Source organism: Passer domesticus, chromosome 5 (genome assembly GCF_036417665.1).
Source record: "Passer domesticus isolate bPasDom1 chromosome 5, bPasDom1.hap1, whole genome shotgun sequence".
Classification (NCBI taxonomy): domain Eukaryota; kingdom Metazoa; phylum Chordata; class Aves; order Passeriformes; family Passeridae; genus Passer; species Passer domesticus.
The window spans coordinates 44741913-44760612 of NC_087478.1; the positions used below are offsets into that span (position 1 = coordinate 44741913).

The following is an 18700-nucleotide window of genomic DNA, read 5'->3' on the forward strand; positions in this document are numbered from 1 at the left end:
GCAAAGGGCAAGAAAGCACCCTGACAGTTAGATATTATCATAGCCCTACTAAAAAAATGATTGAAGAAGGCATTATCTAAAATAAAATGTGGAGTAACAATTTCTTCACCAAGAACTTATATTACCTAAGGTAAGCTTTGGCTGCAGGCAACAATGCCTTTTCATACAAATTATTTATACTATAAGCAAATAACTACATGATTCTTAATTTTTGGGGTTTTTCCCTGGACATTGTGGTCATTTTATCTATATGTAGGTTCATAGTTTGGCAATAATTCAAGGCTTCTTGAAAGATAGGGTATGACACCAAGAGCAGCTTCACTTCAAAATTATTGATGACTTTGGTAGAGACCAATTTAAATCACAGGTTAAACTCACAAAGAACTTGAAAATGAACACTGGAAACAGAGATCAGGGGAAAAAATCATACAAGTAAAATAAATAGAATAAATAGAATAATAAATAAGTAATAAATAAATAGAATACTAAGATGTATTTGTAATTTAAAAAAAATTAGTATGTACTAGCAAACAATACAAAATTGGTGGTCAGCATTCAAAAAACATATCTAAAAGAGGAATGCAATGGCATCTCCACCTGTTTCTTCCTTTCCAGTTTCTACCTAGCCAGATTATGACCTCTCAGTATTAGTAATCTCACACATGCAGACTAATAACAACTAGTTTCAGGTATCAGACATTATAAAGATTACAAAATTTTGCAAGTAGACTTCCTGCAGCTCCAAATGTAACTTTATTAACTTAAGCCACTTAGTTCCTTAAATGAAGTTAATAGAAAAAATACACAGAGGCATCGAAGCAGCTGAAGTGCAACTGCAGGACAAGAGAAGGAATCTTACAAACTTGAAAAAAAAAGAATTTTTACCCTGTCCATTTAAGTCTGCTGTAAAAAAGGCAGAGGTAAAAGAATTTATTTACCAAAGCAATGACTGAAAAAGAAGAATTCAATTTAATCCTTGTACTCTTCTAGAAACACGCATTTAAATCAAAATGCCAAAACCCTAATTATAGTAAATCTGCCTAGAGAAGTGTGTGAAGAAACACAGCAGCCTTAAAATTGTCACAAAACACCAAAGGGAAATTCTGTTCAGTGCCTGAATTCAGCTACATAAAAAAAAAAAAAAAAAAAAACAAATCAAAAAACCCCCCCAAAAAACAAACAAGCAAAAAAAAAGACCACAAAAAAAAAAACACCCACCAAAACCCAACATTAAAATTGATACACCAAACATTAGAATAGATTTTGGATCATACTTTGTCACCCAACATTGTCTGTAAAGGCAGTCAACAGTGCTGATCTAGAGAACAGCAAAACCAACATGAGATTAGGTCAAGCATGCAGTAACTGCTCCTCCTTCTGCAACACCTCGTGGGCCTCACACTTCATACTCAAAGGTGCTGACTTGGTTTCACATGTCTACCAATCCAACTTTCCAGAATTACCTTCTCAAGTTGCCTTTAGAGCACATGTCCCCTTTCATAGCTTGCATGCCCCCATTTTGTTTTTAGCTATCTCACCAAGTTTGACATTGCTGTTTTATACTTTAGATGGCAATGAAGGGCTGTTCTTTATTTATTCTCTCCTTGTGATGTCACAGACATATGCACTTCCCATGTCCTCTCCTTTAGGGAATGAGAAATACTAACCTACTTACCCAGCTGTTCCAGGATTTTGACCATCTCTGCCACCCTTCATCCTCTCAGTCTTCAATGATGTGACAGGGATGACATTTTCTCAGATTTCCTCATTCGAGATGAGGGCTCACCAAGCAGTCATACTGACATAATGATTTTTTTGTACTCTACTCCTTTCCTAATTGCTCTTAACATTCAGTTTGATTTTCTGAATGTTATTCAATATTCAGTAATTAACTTTGCATGAATAGAAATGTCAGAAAAGAATAAATAAAAATGATGGGGTTACTGGAAAATTGTTAGAATGTAAACTACCAGCAATTAAATTCTTCTTAATTATCTCTCTAATAAATAAAATATAATAATTGTATGTCCAGCAGAAGTTAAACCAGTTAGAGCCAAGAAAGAATTGTTAATACTTTAGAAAGCCAGAAAAATCTATCAACTCATTAAGTGAAGATGACAAACCTTTATTAAAATGTGCATATGTAACATTAAGAGACAAGGAAGTAATTGTAAATTCTTCTGGTTGCTGCAAAATGTTCTGCATTTTGCTGGTACTGAGCATTTATAGAAATTTCTAAGATATAAAATAATTCACCAACTTAGATATTAGCAGATGTTGTAAGATTCTAAGTATCAGATGTGAAGCAATGTGATCTGTTCTTTTCTAAGATTGAAAGCTCTCGACCAAATGCAACAACTACAGTAATTCCATATGTCCAAGTTATTACCAACTCCACAATAAAACCTCTTGAAAATATTTTTCCTTTATATTTAGTCCTGAAATCAAAATCTGAGTCTAATTTTGTTTTGAAAATAGAGATTATTCAATCTCAAATTTCTATTATCCACTCCAAATTGCTAAACATGAGATATATAACTGACCACCACCATCAGATATAATTTGTCCTTATTTGAAATAATTAATTCACAAAAATAATGTGCTGGGCTGCTAGTATATTAAAATAATTATTTTTTTTTTGTGGAAAGGATAAAAATACATACACAATAGAAGTAGAAAAACCCCCAACACTGAGAGTGAGTAAGTCACTGTAGTGGGAAATCACTAGAAAATAGCCACCCATACTGATCAATGTAAATTAGATTTTTTGTCTTGTAGAAAGAAACAGAAATGTGACACTGAAGTTGCAGAGCACACGCCAGGGACACACTGTGGCCCTTATTCATGGGCCTGCAGTCAGCTGGGTCTCCTCTGAGCATAAGTTTGAAAGTATAATGCCTATGACACACTATCTGAAACCTGCACAGGGGTAAGAGATTGTTAATCAGTGGGAATGAAATTGTTCCTAAAATATCTATTTTTGACCATTGCAAAGGGTTATACACAATTGTGAAACAATGTGCCATAACATGACTAAATCTTCAAGAACTATAAGATGTTGAGTTGGACCTTCTTTTTTTCCATATTTTTTCCAGGTTTCTAGCCTCCCTTGCTTCTTCATTCTCTATAGTCTTGCTTTTCTTTTAAGAATCAAACTGAATGATGTATGATTAAGGGCTGAGGTATATGCAAGTTTGTTTTTGCATGAGCTATGAATAGAATGATAGAGGCTCAGAAGACACCTAATCTGAACTGACACTGACAAGAAGACAGAATTTGTGTTTCACAGATTTTTTTTTTTAATTCTGCCAATATCCTTTCCTGTAAAAATCAGGTCACTTGAAGCTTTATTACTTCCCTGGAACATGGGACAACACACCAGGGTCATACATTACTCTCCTCTTACAGTAGAAATAATCTGGGAAACACAGAAAGGAAGAATGCAAGGCATCAGCCACATTTAGAAATATCTTTTCCATTTATATAGATAGTGAAGAACAGCTACTAAATTCTGACATACCCCTTGAGATCCACCAGGGTATTGTGCTATCTCCCCTGGCTTTTTGAAGGCCAGAGGACCAGCATCTAGAATCCTTCCCATCATAGTATGATTCTGCTCAGCTCTCCTTAGAAGAGTACTATGACACTTTATTGTTTAAACTTTGGAGAGTTATTGATCTTATATGCTCCATCAACCCAAAACTCCTGATTATCCCGAGAGTGAGCAATGAATATCGCATTTATCCCAGGTATGTCATAGAATTATGGAATGGTTTGGATTGGAAGGCACCTTTAAAGATCATCTAGTCAAAACCCTTGCTATGGGTAGGGGTATCAAACTAGACCAGGCTGCTGAGAGTCCCTGACCTTGAATGCTTGCAGTGATGTGACATCTACCTCCTCCGTGGGCAAACTATTCCAGTGACTCACCATCCTCACTGAAAAAAATATTTTCCTAACATCCAGTCTGAGTGTACTCACATCAAACAGACTTCTTGACATTTGTAAACAGACTGATATATAACCTTGTTGGATTGGGACACTTCACACTGAAATATTAATGATAAGTAACTGAAGGTTGCTGAGAGTAGTCAAGAATTCAACCAAGAAAGAAGTCCTGACCAGCGACTAAAGATAATTAGAACAGTTTTCTGACATGCAGCAAGGTGGAAAGGGAAATGCATGAACCTGAATGGCATTGCACAAATTTGACACAATAATGTACTAAGCATAAACAACTGAAACTATTTCCTTTGTCACAATAACCCAAAAACCTACATAGATGGTGAAATATTTATTTTGACTGCCTTTCCAGTCAAAGATATCAGGAATATTATTATAATTTATGGCTAGTAAAAACACATTTATCTATTACTAATAATTTAACCAAATCAAGTTTCATAGTATCATACAATTAGAGTAATTTTTCATGAGTCAAACTATCATAAATGTTCATTGTTATGACAGCTAGAAACTCTTGAATGTATAATTTGTCATAGAACATATAATAAGATTCATGATAAATTACAGAATCTGGAAAATCACCAATAATCTCATTTAAGGGTAATGACACTGGAGGATCTACTCTGGTCTGAACAAAGTATCTCTAGCATGTATTTTAAAAGAGTAGGATCTTTTACCCTTTCAGCAAACACCTGAAATTGTAGGTTTGCAGTTGTAGGAATAATACGTGTACAGAATTAACTGAAATACTTATTCGCCTTCCACATCTGAAACAGCCTTTGTAAGTTTCATTAAGCCTTGCACAGAGCTGAGAAAAACATCAATTTAATAAAGCATGCTGGAGTTGTTGTCCTGTTTATTTAGTTAGAAACATAAATATGATGTTTAGTTTTTCAGAAACCAGTCAAAATTTAGATTTGCTTTTTCAAACTTAATGTTGAAAAAAATGAGCCTTATTTATATAACACCCCAAATATAGGTTTATTTTCTCCTTTTCCAACGTATATTTTCCCATATCCGTGTTTCAAATGCAAAAGTTCATACAAAAACTCTACAGACATAAATCCCTGAAAGCTAAAGGTTCTTACAATGCCTTACAACACAAAACTCACTAATATAGCCTAAACTCTAAATGTGTGAAGACATGGGTAAATTGTGAGCATAATGAATGCAGCGCTAACCTCAGCAGCAGAAACATGTCACTATATTTTATGCAGTGTTTTCATAATTCTAACTGGCAGATATTCAGCATTTCAAATGAAGCTAGATTGTTGTAGTCATGCTACATGCTTTCCCATGCATTCAACACTCAGGCCATGAAAAAGAGCAGATGCTTCCTCTAATAAATAACTCACTGTGACAAAGAATATACTAGAAGTGTACATAATCTGGTTTATGCAAATGTTAGTGGTTGTGTGTGGCGATGTAGTGTAATATAATAACAGTTTTAATACATGATTCTTAGTTTAACTGAAAAAAAATACAATTATAAACTAAAAATCAACTTCCAGTTTAAACATCCTCCTTTTTTTTTCCTATTGTATTCATGAAAGACATTTTAACAAATCATGTCTTGTTTGAATTTGAAGCTGTGGGAAATGCCTCTTTAAAATAAAGACTATTATATTATAAAAAAAAAAAAAAAAGATAAAATGAGCTTAAACCTAAGCTCCATGGAAACAATACTTCACTGCAAGATGCTTATGCTCTAATGCCTAGGATTTAAACATACACACACAGCTCCAACTGAAGCAGCAAACATGAAAACTAATTCCTTACATTATAATGGCAGTAACCATGGAAAATATTAGATACTGAGAAACCCTATACCGAACTCAGTATTTGACAGCAAATTCAGAAAACAATTAACGCACTACTCTATGTTAAGCAGACTCACATTTCTCACATTTTATAGCTTAATTTCTATCAACTACTGTGCCACTAAATGAAAAATGTATATGTTGCTGTGAAGGGGAGAGAAGAACTGAATGCACTGAAGTAAATCTTGAAGCAAAACATAACTGCTCTGTGAATAGCAACTCTACAGCTGTGAACTGACTTGACTGGAGAGCAGATAACTTCCCTAAAATGAGACACTGTCAGAGAAATCTTTTAAAAGAGAGATTTAACACCAAAATGTGTTAATCCAGTATCTATTACAAATAACCCAAGTCTTGAAAAAAAATATTCTGCCCATGCATCTTGTTCTGAAGTAAATACTCTGAAAAATTTGCACAACAGAAACCCATTAGTTGATATCACATGCAATAGACTTGATAGAAGAGACAAATAAATATTTGCTATTTCGGGAAAGACAATCTTCCATGTTCAGAAGTTTTTGACACTGAAGAAATAAACATTTAAGTATGCTTCGTATAGAAGTCATTATTGCAATAGCATAAACCAAGACCCTCTTAGAAGAAATCTCTCCTACACACTCTCCCACAGTAAAATAGAACGAGCAAGAAAATTATTTTCAAAATACTAAAGTTATGGAGTTGTATTGTCAAAGCGAAAAAGCTTTGTTGTGAATCATACTTTGATTTGTTACATTACTGAACAGGAAAGTGAAATACAAAATTAACAGAAAAAACATTTGAAATTGTTCTTTAAAGATCCCAGCAGCATGCAAAGTTTGTAAAAGTTAATACTTCCTAATTATATAGTACCAAATAAACTTTGCAGATATTCCAGCAATGTGAAAACTAAGCCTAACAGTAAGAGACAGTCAGAGGGAAAGTAAATTCATACTGTAAGCTAGAAGTGGTGCTTAAAAACTGAAAAACAAGTTATTCCATGGCAATAGGGGAAATATGCACATTAGCAATAAACACAAGTTAAGAGGATATTGCCTGTATCTCCCATAATCTTAAATAACCCAGTAATTTTCTATTTCATACTTTAGTTCAGAACAGTAGCTCTGAATGGGAACCTATGAACTCTGCTGTTTCCTGGCCAAAAGTGTGCCAAAGTTACTAACATTCATAACATGGATTTTTAGTTCTATGGATACAAAAAGCTCCATTGCTCAGTTCTATCTCCTCATACTGCCTATATTCTTGGCAATTTTATGAGGGCTGATGTGGCCATGTTGAATTTCAGCAGGTAAGATGGAAATATAAGGACAATACATGAACATAATCACTCAATTCATCACTGCATGAAAACCATTCCATTAATAAACATGCTACTTCCATATGGCTCTATAACGAGGAACCCCACCTTTTACATCAAAGCTCTTCTGCTTTAATTGTTACTATGATGATGTCTGTGGTATGATAATTACTTATTCATTGCAAATTCTCAGCCCTAGATATTGTGAAATGGAAACAGAATGTAAAGATTACATAAAATGAAATAAGATTATAAGGGAACCTAAATCACACTTTCCATAAAATTAGAACTTAAAAAGTTTTCTATAGGTACACTGCAAGATTCCAGCTTTGAACAGCTACCACACTGTCTATTTAACAAGAATTAAGGGGTCTTGCTTCAGGTTTGCAGTCATACTAGCTGTAATGAATACTTTTATTACAGCTATTCTCTGTTAATATTGTTAATTCCTTCATATAGAAACAAACTACTACATCAGAGTTTCCCAAAACCAAGATGGTAAAAAGTTCTCAGAAAAGAACTTTTTCCTTAATGATTCTATTTCTCTAGGTTCTGCTTCAATTATTTTCTCATATTTCATCAAATAATAACTCATCTTCAAAATAGCAATGTAAATGTTAGAAGTTAAACACTCAAGGAATTTGCAAACTCAAGATCCTTTCAAATTTTCATGATCAGAAAACAGTGTTGGCAAGTGAAAGAAATTTGTGACTCAGAATGCCTGGATGTCATATGAAACCACCTAAAGCCAGACAAGGGGAAACCCTTGGCAGTGGGTTTTTCTTTCTGGTCAAAAAATGAGATTCTAGCCACTAAAAATCCAAACTATGGAGTCTGAGCAGTTCTTTGATTTTACAGCCCTGATGAGAAATAACTCTCTGTGGGAGAAAGACGTTAAGATTGCTATCCTTAAGAGGCAGCTCAAAAATTGCTCATGAACATTACAATAGAACATTATTGCATTCAAAAGAGATTTTGAAAAAGTTACACTCAGTCTGTCCCCTTTGAAAGTGGGTAGAAAGGACTGAAGGAAAGCCTTCTGCTTTGTCAGCTGCATACCCTAAGTGCCCTGGTGTTTAATTTGCACACAAATACAGCTCAAAAACTAGGCATGTGGTCAAAAACATTCCTAACTTCACATCTCACTCTGGCTGGCCCACAGTGGCTTCCTGTTCAACACAAAAGAGAAATCAGTCAAACACCTTCAGAGATGTTGACACTTTCTTAATGATACAAGGAGCAAGAACATCCAGATGGATTTCTGAAGGAACATTCTGCTCTCAATATTTATTTTTCACAATTCAAAATCACTGGCTCTATAAAACCAGTGTGAATAAGGAAGGATATAATCACTTGCCTATATACAAACATATTACAACAGTTCACTAAAAAAAGCTTTATGTGTATATAGAACTGCTGTCTGTATGTATCTGCTGTCTGTATGTAGTATCTGCTAATCATAAAAACCAATTAAGGGCAAACCTTTGGTTTGCAAGTACTTAGACCGTCGGGCTAAAACGCTGTCTGTTATAGGTTCAATTTTGCTAAATTCAAAATTAGGTAGCTATAAATAGCACTGAACATTGTGTAAATATTTTATTTTCTCTCTTTTTCTTCACAGTATAAAATATTGTGAAACAAAAACTAGGATGCTATAAAATTATAGCACTTCCAAAAATAATACAATTGGCATGATACTGTCAATTTATTAATTTACCTCCATGTCTTCACACTTATACCTTTTATCTCGAAAAACTGCAAAATGCCTGGTGGACTGTTCGGGTTATACAGAGACATATTTATAACATGATTTTAAAAAAAGCTATCTCCCCCTTTCACCAAAGCAACACAGCGATTCTCCATACTATTAGCAGCATTAAGGTGACTTCTTTTTATTATAGTAGATTTTATGAAACAAAACTGCTTATTGCTTCTGGAAAGTGAATAGACCATCTGCATTCTACAGCAATATATATGATTAACATTCTAGGTGAAAAAACATGAAACATGAGATTCCCATTTTCTAGCTGAATTGCCTTTTTGAGAGACCTTAATGTAAAAAGAAGTATTTCACTATAATTAGTAGATCACATTTTCCATCCAAAGTAAATCCAAAATACATTTACATGAAAACATGAGACAATGTAGTTTTATATATTTCCCTTTGATATCTTAAATACAGACTCCCCCAAATTCAGTTTTATTTATTTTACATCCAGTTCATGAGTTCTTCTCAATTACAGGTTGCTGGAAGTGAAAAAAATCTTTATAATCAGTTTGGGATTTTAAGAAACTGTAAGTCTCAGACTAGTTTGAATTTTGGTGAAAATATAAGGTATCCCTTTATAAAGTTCCATTTGTATGGAAACCCAAGTGGGACTGAGCACATTAATGCTTATACTTAAGAAATTCACTGATTCAGGATCTATCCTATTTTTAGACTCAATATAATGGATATCAGCATTAAAGGTTTTCAGTAAAATAGATCCACTAGACTTTAAAGTGACTTATGCATGACTTTAAAGCCAAGGCATGCATTTCCTTTTGCACAACAAGAGAGGATTCACAGTTAGGTACTACAGAGTTATTCTTTTTAAAAGTCCATCTGTCTAGTCAGGTATTTTCTTCAGAAAGAAATCAGGTCTATAAATTTTACAGACTTCTCATGGACTCACTGTACAAATCCATGATTTTCCATACTATAAAATCTGAAGTAAGAAAAAATATCCCTCATGGTTCCAGTATTAGCTCAGTTCTCAGATATATTTTTTAACATAATTAAAAACAAACCAAAAAAAATAGAAAATAGGTTTTTATGCTCAAAAACAGTCCCAAAACATCAAGTATCTTTAAACAGCCCTTCACAGAAATACAACCTGACACAAAGCTTGACTGCATGGCTAATCAGTGTAGCAAATCCATGTTGTAATCACCATGTCCAGATATCCCCACTCAACTGACATCTTAACTCCAAACACCTCAACACTAGCACTCTTCCTCCTCTTACTATGGTAGGAGCAACAAATACAATGTGTACTTAATATGGCTTTTTCCCCCAGGAAACATTAATAGTGAACAATTAGTAGCCCAATTTGGTCAGAATAACCAGGAAGATCAATATAAATTTTCAGGTTTTAATATACTACTTTAATATTTCTGTTATGAAGCATGAAGTTTCCAAACATGAAGCTGAACTTCTTTCATGTACAAAACTAATTGCCATGTGCTACTGCTATCTATTCACTGGGCAATTCAAATTGATTATTTTTTTTTCATTTTCCCATCATTTGAGAGGCAGCACTGAAAGCAAAAACAGTCCATGAAATTGTGTCTTCTGATCTTCCCAGATTACCATTGTGACTTGTTTCAGTTAGGTATGTCACAATGTTCAATTCAACAATAATTTCTATGTGAATGTGAATACCATTAATAGGAATTAAATTAAATCCTGTAAATCACTACAGCCATGAATATTTCAGATTATTTCAGGCACACATCAATAGTTCCAGTACATTTTGACACCTCTCTCCTTTCTCTCTCATCCCGTTTAATTTTGCTGTTTCATGATAACACCAAGAGATAACACATCCCAGCAGTGACCAGATTTACACAGTGCTAGACAAGGATAGCTAAATTTTCAAAAACAGCCATTTACAAACTGCAGAGGCAGTCCTAAACTTTTAAAGAAATAAGCTCATCTGAGGCCCCATAGCCTTACAGAAGATTATAGAACATAGATGTCAGCAATGATATGAAAGAGATCTCTGGAAGTCATCTCATCCAAACTTGCAGTTGAAGCAAAGTTTAGCAGCTTGATCAGACAATTCTGAAAATACCCAAGGATAAACAGACTGTAACTTCTCTGGTCATACCACACACCTGTGTAGGGGTGTCTAGATTACACAACTAGCACAGTAAAAATGTTTTTTCAACAAGGCATCACAAATTTACATGGGCAACTCCAAATTTACACTGGAAATTCAGAAGCTACACATGTAATACATACCATATGCAAGAATAAAATGTTCAGCTGCATTCCTTAACACACAATCAGAAAATGTAGTATAGCACTAAAATAAACCGCAATTTTTTCAATATACTTATTTTCTATCACTGTTCAGCAGGGTATAATCATCACCTGCTGGTTCTTTCTAGGCAGAATACATATTGCACTTTTCAGTAGCTGCTTCAGTGTGTGGGTGGTGTGTTCCTGAAATTACTAATAAGACTTAAGCTTACTGCAAAAGAGACAACATTGCAAATCAAGAGTTTAACAGAAATATTTTTTATGAGTAGTAGAGCTTTCCATGTTACTCTAATTTATGTAAATTTCTAATTTAATCTACTAAATTAGGAAGAAAAATAATATTTTTTACTGAAGGTTAGAAACTATAGGAAACTATTATAGATAATATAACAATCTTACTCTGGCTATACATACTCAGGTATATTTTAGGCCAAAGCTGTCTCAACTTTGTCTACATCATCACTAAATAAGGAGACAGGTTTCCTCCCCTGTAACATATAAATTAGATAATGCCACAAGACTTTCTGTTTCTAATTTTGGAGAACTTCAGCACTAAGATGAGCCAAATCTGCTTCTTTCCCAGTCTAGTTTGAAATGTGCTTTCACTGAATCACTGAAAAGTAAAGTTATTAATGGATTGAAAAACAAAGCTGAAACACTTCAGCCATTATTGTTTAATTAAAAACAAGTTATTTGGTTTTTTCCTGTTTTTATTAAAAAGGAAAGACGAAATACTTCCTCTTTTATACTAGCTCCCCTGCACCATAGCAGTTCAAAAATTACTTCAACATTTGTCATCGAGCTTGAAATTGAAGAAAATATTTGAGGCAACTGAAGATAGAAGGAGTTCAAACTGAAAGAATATGTTAAAATGAAAACAAACAATGCTAAATAAAATTCCCAATATTAAAAAAGAAAGAGATAACAAATAGAAAGAGATAACATATAGCCATGCTGACTCTCTCCAGAGAGCATCAGTACAGCAGGTTTTTTAGGAGCAGATTTGATCTCTTTGTGAAAACTGAGTTAGCTCCCACCTTAATTACCCCATTCATCTCTCACATATCCTGAGCTGACTTGAGAATGTAAAAATAATTGCAACATAATAATTTTCAATGTCAGACTTTCTACAGAACAACCATAACTAGTTTCTACAATACCAACAGTATACAAATTCTCTTCCCATTAAAAAATTACTTTTTAAAATTTATTAAAAGAAGTACAGACAGACAAAATGATCTTCTGGAAGGCAGACATGAAATACATAACCCTATTAACAGATGCATCAAACTCCAAATTTAAATATTCCCACCATAGCCTGTATTGATAAAGAAAATATTACATACAGTTCTCACCTCCTAAAAATGTAGTTAGGAGTTCATTTTTTCTTCCCTCCCTCTAAATAAAAAGGCATTTTTGGGGGAATGTCTCTCTTCCACAGGTGGACACATGATAAAGCTGCTGGAGTTCCTACCTCTAGGAACCCTAGGGTTATATAGCAGGATGTTGATCAGTCTTAAAGGAAAATGTCAAGGTCTCCCAGAAGTTCATTCCCTCTTAAAAGATGAAAATTTGACACTAAGCTAGAAACATAACATTTAAATATTTAGGTAAGTTTTCCATGAAGAGCCATGCTTCCCAGCAGCTGGCAACATGAAGATTTATACTTATGGTTTTTGAATCAAAGTTCAATTTTTCCATAGCAACTGCAGTGCACTCTTTATATTATTTTCATTTTGTAACAGAGGTGTAAAAGATGAGGTGTTCCTGGCTGTCATCATGTCAAACACACAGAATAACTGTCAGGATTTTGAAGTTGCACATACAACACAAGTCAAGTCACAGTCCAGTCAAGCTGACTTAGCAGCATCCTAAATGGGACAGAGCTAAACCTGCCTTATCTCACAATTACTTCATATCATAATTAGAAAAATATGCTGGTATGGCTGGCAAGATTAAGGTGTGTGAACTGCTTGCTTTAAACTGATAATACTGGAGGGATCATATAGAACTCTGCAGCACTCATCTCTCTGACATTGCAGACTGCCCTCTATTTATCTCTGCCCATCAGGCCCTATTTGCCCCTTAGCAGAGAAATATTCAATTTCAATGTGCTGAAAAAGAAAATGAAATTATATATATACGTTCAGAGTATGCTGCTTTATTGTCAAGAAAATGCAAATATGTATGTGGGTACTGAATTTTTGCACTAAACCAAAGATTACCTCAGAATAAAGGCCCAAATTAACCCTAAATAATAACCTACAAATGGATTACACTCTCTGCTAAAATAAGAAGACATATCTAAATTTCAGTCTCCAAAAAATCCAGCTGCATATTCTAAACCCCTGAATTTTTTACAAGGCACAAAGATTTTTCCATAAAGCTCTTCCAGCACTTCACCAATTCTGAGACTGTAAAAAAGAGTTGATTGTTCTGAGAACACCTGTATTGCTGCTATACTAGGTCTTAAATAACATTTTAAAAAGAACTTGCTATAATAGCCCTTTCTAAAATGACACTTCCCAGCACAGTAGAGACAGCAATAACACACTGCATGCCATAAGTACTTTCAGGCAAGCTTTTTTCCCTAACTGCAAAAAAGAAACAAAGTTTGTCAAGATTACTCCCCTTTCCTTTGGCATATTGAAAACTGTGAGCTCACTAGGTCACAGATGGACATTTTCATAATCCCACCTAAAACTCAATTTCATGTTATCACTGTGCCTCTCACTGTGTATATAAAGCAAGAATCAATCTTTATGTTTGTTCACCTTTGATGTGCAAACACAATATCTTTATACAATTGCAAAATCTATTTTTAAATAAAGGAGAAGTGTAAAAATGAACTCGTTTGAGTCCCAGAGTAATTGATAGAGCCTTTTCCCTATTTTTGGATCTTTAGGAGAGTACAATTTTAAGACACTGTGTCAAATACCCTTATCTCACTGTTTCTTCATGAAGATGTCCGTGCTTTCTGATATGTTAGTGCACTGACATGAGTATCAGAAACATATTTTTGTACTTTTACTAAACCATGCTTTTGCACACAATATATAATTTGTTAGACCAATTCCAGATTCTGTTCTTAATTTACATATATATTTACATATTTAATTTACATATATACTTTGTGTTTTCAATCCCTTAGGACAAGATGTTCTCTGCTGCCTTCTGAAGTAAATGTGAAAGATACAACAGATTAGCTAACAGCTTGAAAGACTGCATACACTGATGGCTACAATTTATCAAAACCAAAGTCACTGGCTTTTACTTTGGAGATTTTTCACCACCTAACTTCTTTCTTTTCTCCCATAAAAAGAAATCAACAAAAGACCAAAACTATCTCTGTCATGGATTTCTATGGATAGAAGCAATCTAGAAAGGCAATCTGTCATATCATAAATGAAAGCATAATAAATATACTCTTTTTTGTATATTATATATTATTATTAATTATATATTATAATTAACAATCTTGCTGTTCTCAGAGCAAGAAGGATGAGATATCATAAGTCTGGGCTTAAAATTTAAGTACCATGAATAACACTCATTCAGGAATCATTATCTTAAAACTTACATCATAGTTGAAATGAATCTCTCTTTATAAATAGGAAAGACATACCAACCAACTAAACAACCACACTTCATTGTGCCTTTCAAAGGCATCCCTCAATTTTATAGCACCCTTTATGTACACCTTACCTAAAGAAGAAACAAGGAAAACAAAAATATTTTCTAAAATTAGAAAACAAAAATGGCATGTATGTTCATCATATTGTTAAGTTTAACAATAATTAAACCACAAGTGATATTTAAATCAGAAAAGTTCCATATAAGAAATATGTTTTGAAACAAATCCTTAAAAATGAGGAATTAGTAACTAGTACTCCAGTTGTAAGTTGGGATGATTCCAACAACGCCGCACTTCGCCAAATGTCTAAAATGATGGATAGTATGAAGTAGGCAACAGCTACTGAAAGGGGAAAGGAATATAAAGGCTCTTTATCAAGAGACAGGGCAGTGCTCATTGTTATTCAAGCACATGAGCTGCCATATCCTGTTTCCATTGACTGTAGGGAAGGCTTCAGCATTGACTTCAAACAGGTGCAAGTCCCATGAGACTTAAAGGGAATAAAAGGTACAGTCACAGTATGAAAGCAACAGTGTATGAAGTGTGGTGAGACAGGATATGGAATTCCAATGTGGTACACAAGAATCTGACAAAGCTATTTAAATGCAGTGCCAAGTAAGGATGCAACTGAAAAACCAGACATTTCTAAACAGAAATTTGGCAGGTCTTCATTCAACGCTACAAAAAAAAAAGTGCGGGAAAAATGTTACACAAATGAGAGTGCTTAATTTATGGTGGGGGGAGAGAACAAGGGAGACCCAGAAGCAGCAATAAGCATCCTCCTGTTCTGGAGAAATACAATATCACTTGTTCAGGACACAGCTGCTGGAATGCTTTGGTAGATACTGTAGACTGGTCTGGTCCGAGAGTTCTGGGACTTGGACCCAAATATATTACCCACTTCTATTTATTCTCTTCTGTATTATGATGAGCATTTGAAAACATTTGGGGATTTTTTTCTTTAACTTACATAATCTTCAGAAAGAAGTCTTAGGCTATATTCTTACATTTGTTGAGTTATGCATGATGTCCTCAATTAATTCTATAAAGAAAATAGCTGAGATGTCATTATATTAATTAGAAGCTGGCCAAAAATAGAGTACTTATCCCAAAGGAAACTATGTGACTTCAAAATTTCTTTCCAGATGGAAAAGAAAGCTATCCAACACAGCAACTATCTGTCTAAAATAGGGGTAGTAAACATCAGTCTCCATATTAAACTCTTATGAATAATTATTACAGCAGGATGACTGAACCTCAACATTTAATTTTGGAAGCAGCTTTTGACATTAAAATGAGGAGTGAAAGTAGCAATTTTGAAGGGAATCTGGCAAGACTATAAATAACTCTAAGGGTTAAGGCAGAGATTAAGCATCTCTTCCATAGTTACTAAGTTTTATGATGAAAAGAGAATCACATACCTGTGCAAGCATGGGAAATCCGAGGTTCCTGCATCCATTACAAGGTGTCAGTGCCTCCCATAAACCAGAAGGTCCACAAGTATTTTCAGCCGCATCATCATCTTCTTCCTCCCTTGGTGACAAACGCATTGAAGAAGGCCTCTGTGCATAAAGAAACAATACTTTCAACTTAAACACAGTGATATATATTGCAAAAAAACTTCTCATCTTATGAACTTCAGTGTCCCATTCAGAAATACCAAAAGATAAACTGCTATTTTTATTCAAAGTTTCTACTCGACTATTAAACTGTTGTATGCAAATAATACTTTCTAAGGAAGGTGCATATTGAACTATATGCAATTATACTTTAAAATTGGGAACATATCAATATACATAGAAAATCTTTATTGTCTTTTTTACCATGAAATTGGCATTTTCTACTTAATTTTACTTTAAAATTTGCTGTAATGACATTATGTTTAGGATATTCCACAAAGAATATAAACTAACATGTGCCTGGATGGGTCCAAGATTTTTGCAGACAAAAACTACTAAATCAATCAAAAGATGAGGTTTCAGGTTTTGCATTATATTTGTTAGTAGTAAATGTGTTATCTTGTAGACAAAATATTTAAAAATTATCTGTATTATTTTGCTTTATAGTCTGGAAGGGATGAAAAGTATCAGGAATAATCATTGACTTATGAACTCTGTGGCTTACATATTGATCTGAGTGATAAGGAAAAAATGCTGATTTTTGCTTAAACCAGTATCCTAATTTTCTCTGACAGACAAATAGGAACAGTGGTCAGTTCCCATATATTTGTTTTATTTTGCTACACAGGACAATCCACCCCAACAAAACTGCAATGGCAATTTTTACTAATTTTAGGAGAAGGAAGAAAGTTAGCCCAGTAATGAATGATTTTTAAAATCTCACATCAACACAAATTTTTACAAGTAAAAAAACAAACAGAAAAAAACCCAAAAAAACAACTGACACATTAATTCTTTGTTCCTACTTAAATTAGCATATGAAATAGCTGTTCTAGCCTGCTTCAAATTTGTTTAAGCAGCCTGCCTGATACTCAGATATTAAATGCTGTGTTAGGAACACTTCTTTCAGAAGTGGCTGGATTTTTGCTTGATCAGAATAGCACTGTTGGAGACTGATGGCTGACCACAGCTATCAGACAGTAACATTAACTCTAAAGTGCTGCTATGGGGTAAAAATCATCTTAAAACCTCAACACCTAACTGCAGATTATTTTAGCCAATAGAATAAAGAAATGCATGGAGTCTGCTGCAAGGAAGGGAATAGAGAAGGGAAAGAAAAATAGGGAGGAAAACAAGTAGAGAAACAACAGCAGATCTAAAGATGAACACGAGCTGATGGAAACCGTAGGAGAAGCAAAGGCACGGCACAGACAGACACTATCTCAAATTGTGTAACAGCTGAGGATCATTCAACTCTTGACTCCTGTGCTAACTTCTTAACACAAAAGTTGTTGGTATACCATTAATTTAAGCAGGGAAAATATTTAGAAATTCTATCTCAACTCATGCAAAGATGAGAAACAGAATATATCCCACTTCATGATTCTGATTCCCCTCGGTTAGAAAATTATTGGTCCCTTGTTGCAGACTTCATGAATCTATCTATCTTGTAAAGTTAGGTGGATTTAGTTACTTTTTCTTTTAGAAGTCAATTTCTAAAACATTCTTAGCATGGTATTTCATTAGGTTATTTTGACACTTTAGTAGTACCACAGAATATATTGCCATAGCAACCAATACTCTCACACTGATTATTAAAAGGATCGGGTTAATTCTGCAGAGTGTAGGTCATGAAAGACTATTACTGCTAGGTATTTGCATAGACAAAGGAAGCAGACTAGAGGTCTTTCCCCTCTATTTATGACATCATCTTCCATGGTGGCCGCACTACACTTGTATTTTAAATCTCAGAATTGCTCTACCAGAGAATAAAGCGCTTCTTGCCCTCTGGAGTAAAAAGCAAAGAACTGCAGCAGTGCTCAGCACAGGAAAGCAGGTGACACACATTAGCTGTAACCTTACAAGCCAATGAGAGTGAATACAAAAGTCATATAAAAATGTCAGCGCGCCCTGTAAAGGTAAAAAACCCCACACACATAAGTGAGAAATTTTCAATTCAACTAAAGTAAGATGAATTACAAGAGTCACTGAAGAGGGAGCATATGAGTATTTAGCCATTACAGGAACAGAGTGAGAAAACCCCATGCCAAACAATTATTGAACGGTAAAACCAAAATAGACAAGCAGAATGAGAGTTGTATGTTTCCATTAGACGTATTTTATATAAATAGCCTAAGATAGAGTGTGAATCACAGGAATTTAATGTCAATGTGAATGCGAGGAAGCGCAAAGTACCTAGTCAGATCTCCTGATCATTTGAAAAAGGATCAGTCAATGCCAGAGTTCATTAGACACACGACTGAAACAAACTGGTACTCTCGTGCAACTAGACAATGCAGGTATGAACATGATACAGACTAATTTAGACTAGTGTAGATCAGG

At 34.3% G+C, this 18700-nt stretch overlaps 1 protein-coding gene across 8 annotated transcripts in view; it reads right to left on the bottom strand.

Moving 5' to 3' along the window:
* The window catches only part of ANKS1B (ankyrin repeat and sterile alpha motif domain containing 1B), a 407204-nt gene that overhangs the window by 291885 nt on the left and 96619 nt on the right, over window positions 1-18700 (bottom strand). For all 8 annotated transcript variants that reach the window (XM_064419825.1, XM_064419814.1, XM_064419816.1 and 5 more), the window contains exon 9: window positions 16160-16300. In XM_064419825.1, coding sequence (XP_064275895.1) covers window positions 16160-16300 — 141 coding nt within the window. The remainder of the gene's footprint in view (window positions 1-16159; window positions 16301-18700) is intronic.